At 58.3% G+C, this 3,020-nt stretch overlaps 2 protein-coding genes across 2 annotated transcripts; one reads left to right on the forward strand and one right to left on the reverse strand.

Moving 5' to 3' along the window:
* Nucleotides 1-208: 208 nt before the first annotated feature.
* SPRG_16249 (hypothetical protein) lies at nt 209-924 on the forward strand (the record flags this gene model as incomplete). Its single annotated transcript, XM_012355543.1, has 2 exons — nt 209-449; nt 516-924. 2 exons carry the CDS (start codon nt 209-211, stop codon nt 887-889), a joined length of 615 nt encoding a protein of 204 aa, XP_012210933.1. The 3' UTR covers nt 890-924.
* Nucleotides 925-1,655: 731 nt separating this feature from the next.
* Nucleotides 1,656-2,714, reverse strand: SPRG_16250 (hypothetical protein; the record flags this gene model as incomplete). The annotated part of the gene is made up of 1 exon (XM_012355544.1): nt 1,656-2,714. The coding sequence occupies one exon, from the start codon at nt 2,712-2,714 to the stop codon at nt 1,656-1,658; it is 1,059 nt and encodes a 352-aa protein (XP_012210934.1).
* Between the last annotated feature and the right edge of the window lie 306 nt (nt 2,715-3,020).

The following is a 3,020-nucleotide window of genomic DNA, read 5'->3' on the forward strand; positions in this document are numbered from 1 at the left end:
GGCTCGATTTGAAGCGGTTTGGACGCTCTTCTACCCGGCGTCGGTCGCCGGAACCCGGCAGCTGCTCCACCATCGAACACTGCAGGACGAGGTGCGCGCGTGTATCGCGTCGCTTTTGGTCGCGCTTGCGCCGACGCTCTCGACCATGAAGGTTTGGCGGCGATCGGGATACAACGACTGCTACACCTCATGGGAACAACTCGGCTTGATGGCTGTCGAGGTGCTTGCGATTGTCGACCCGACACGAATGCCGACGCTTCTGCAGAAATGGCTCGAGGCCATGGACCGTGAGACCGCTCATGAGGAAAAGTCGTCTTTCAACCGAGTAGTACAAGCGCAAGAACTCTACTTTCCGTTGGCCCAACTGCTCGCCAACACTGTGCCGCAGCACGTCGACGAGATTCACGGAAAAATTGTGCAGCGCTGCCTCGATGTGTTTGACGCTGCTCGTAGTTGTATCCCACTCCTTCCCATCATCTCCGATTACATATTGGACGACTCGTCGCTGGATGCAGACCATTGCTATCTCTGCAAGATCTTGGCCGACTTTCTGAACGACGGCACCCGATTCTCGCTGCGCTCGCTGCATGTGCCGGCGCTCTGTGATGCAGCGCAAGGCTGTATTGAGGTCAACCGCCACCGCCTCAAGCTGCATCGCAAAGCTCGTACGTCGTATTACGATATCATCAAGGTGCCGCTCGAAGGCGGCGCGGGCGAGGGCCAACTGTACGAGCTTGGCGTCACCCAGCGTCAACATGCCGAGGACCGTACGCGTGTTGCGGTTCTGGACACCATCGTGGCCGACGACCAGCGACGACCAGCGACCGACGGCGACACGCCGCATCAACATTGCGTCAAGCGCCAGCGACGAAGTTTTTCTTACCGGTAGAGACGGCGGCCTTGAAGGCATCGATTGGCGATAGGAGCCGTTCGATTGCACGTTTTACACCAGCAAGTGGCGAGTGTTATTGTCCTGTACTGGGAATAATATATCGGGTCGGAAGAAGTCCGTAGTACGCTGCGCGCACGGGGTGGTGGAAGCGAGGCAGTCAGAAGAAGGGCAAGGAAAAGGGAGATTAGTGGTGAGACTGCAACCTATCTGCAAAATAATTCATGTGCAAATCGTTCTGTCAATGGGAATGCGAGTCCACAGACTGTATCGCCCTGTCGTCTTGTATCGTACTGGCACCAGAGCTTTTCGCTCACGAGCTAACGATGCCGAACCAAGGTCTGACGATCCGGCAAACGGGCTACGACCATTTTATCAAAAGGTGGGTGGCCGCTCGGACAACGCCACTGGTTGCACACCAGTAGTTGCGTTTGGATATTAGGATTGATTACCCATTGCAACGATTGAAAATGAGCGGCGCCCGGTAGAAAAATGAGCGGACGCGATGGGAATTAAGGGTAACATAGACTGTTGCTTTGCACTTCGTGCAACCCTGTTGTCGAATTGAACCCAAGAATCCCGCCAAAGGCTCTCCCGGCGGAGGGGAAAGGGTAATGCCGGGCAATTGTGGCTCATGTTACCGCTCGTTTCGGCCTCGCTCATTTTTCTACTGGGCTCTGCTCATTTTCTACTGGGCTCTGCTCATTTTCTTGCACCTCATTTGTACTCCGCGCCCATAGGATTGCTACATATATTCTCTGGCGCTTTACATGCCTAGCTGGGAAAGACGATTCAGCGCCGCAAGGTGCATTCGTGTCAGCAGCGTCGACTGCCACGACGGCAGTGCGTACCCGTCTTCGTATTGGGCTCTCTCGTCGTCCTCTTCGCTGTACGTCTTGGAGTAGACCATGTCGCCGTCGTCGATAAAGCCCGCTGCCTGCAAACCGGCCATCGTCCGCGCTGCCTCGCAACACGGGTCAAAAAAGGATTTTTCCAGAATCCGCTGTTGCGTCCGAAGAAACTCCCAGAGCGCGTTGCAGAGAGCGCACGTACAGCGGCACGGGTCCAAGAGCCTGTCCATCAGGTCGTCATCCCTGGCTTCCGCCACGATGGAGGAGGAGGCAAGGATGTCGGCGCGCAACAAGTCGATCAATTGGTCGCGCAACGTCACCGACAGCGCCGGCCATCGTTGCGCAAACACCGAGAGCAGCGGCAAGAGCACGGCCGCGGGCGGCACGGGAAGGACCTGGCCGCTCTCATAGGACCCCTCGAGCATCAAACGGAGCCGGTGCACGAGCATCCCTGCGCGCTGCGGCGCATACGTGGCGAAAAAATCGAGTGCATCAGCGAGAAGCGCTTCGCACACGGCAAAGACGGCCGACTCTTGGTACAGCAAGATGACGTCCGTGTCGTTGTAGTAGTGGGGCAAGAGGTGCTCGATCATTCGGGCGACCGGCGTGTACAAGCAGTCAAACACGCGAACGACGATGGTCGCCAGCACATCCAGCGTCCGCGGCGCGACCGATCGCGTCTTGAGAAGCGCGCAGAGGGCGGCGATGAGCGTGCAGTGGGCCAAGCTCGTTGGCGCATTCCGCAGTCGCCCGAGAAACGCTAGAAGGACGTCGTCGTTGGCATCGGACGCGACTGCGTGGAGAAGAAGCTTCCCCTGCATCGCGTCGATCGAGTCGATGATGTAGCTACGATGCGCCAACGATGCCAGCGCCACATCCAAGTACGTGCCGAGATTCAAGTGCGGGTTGTGCTGCAGCGCAAAGCCAATCGCCGGCGCAGCAATGTACGACATCGCGGCGTAGTCTTCTGGCATGCTGTCGAGGATCGAAGCGGGGGCCAAACACGCGTCCATGGCATCGACGGCAGGCGGCGGCAAGCAAAGCTCGAGCGGCGACGGCGCCCGTTGCCTCAAGTAGTTTTCGAGGAGGAGGCAGTTTTTGATCAGATGGAGCCGTGCGTCCGTGACGACCGAGCACGTGGGTTGGTGCAGCCAATCCCTCGTCTCCGTCTCGTGAAAGAGAGAGGGCACGTCCCAGTGGTTGCAGAGAAGACGGTATGCACACTGGATCCGGTCGCGTGCCTCTACGTGCACCAGCGGGGGGCAGACCGGGTCGTCGGC

This window comes from Saprolegnia parasitica (assembly GCF_000151545.1).
Source record: "Saprolegnia parasitica CBS 223.65 unplaced genomic scaffold supercont2.261, whole genome shotgun sequence".
Lineage (NCBI taxonomy): Eukaryota > Oomycota > Saprolegniomycetes > Saprolegniales > Saprolegniaceae > Saprolegnia > Saprolegnia parasitica.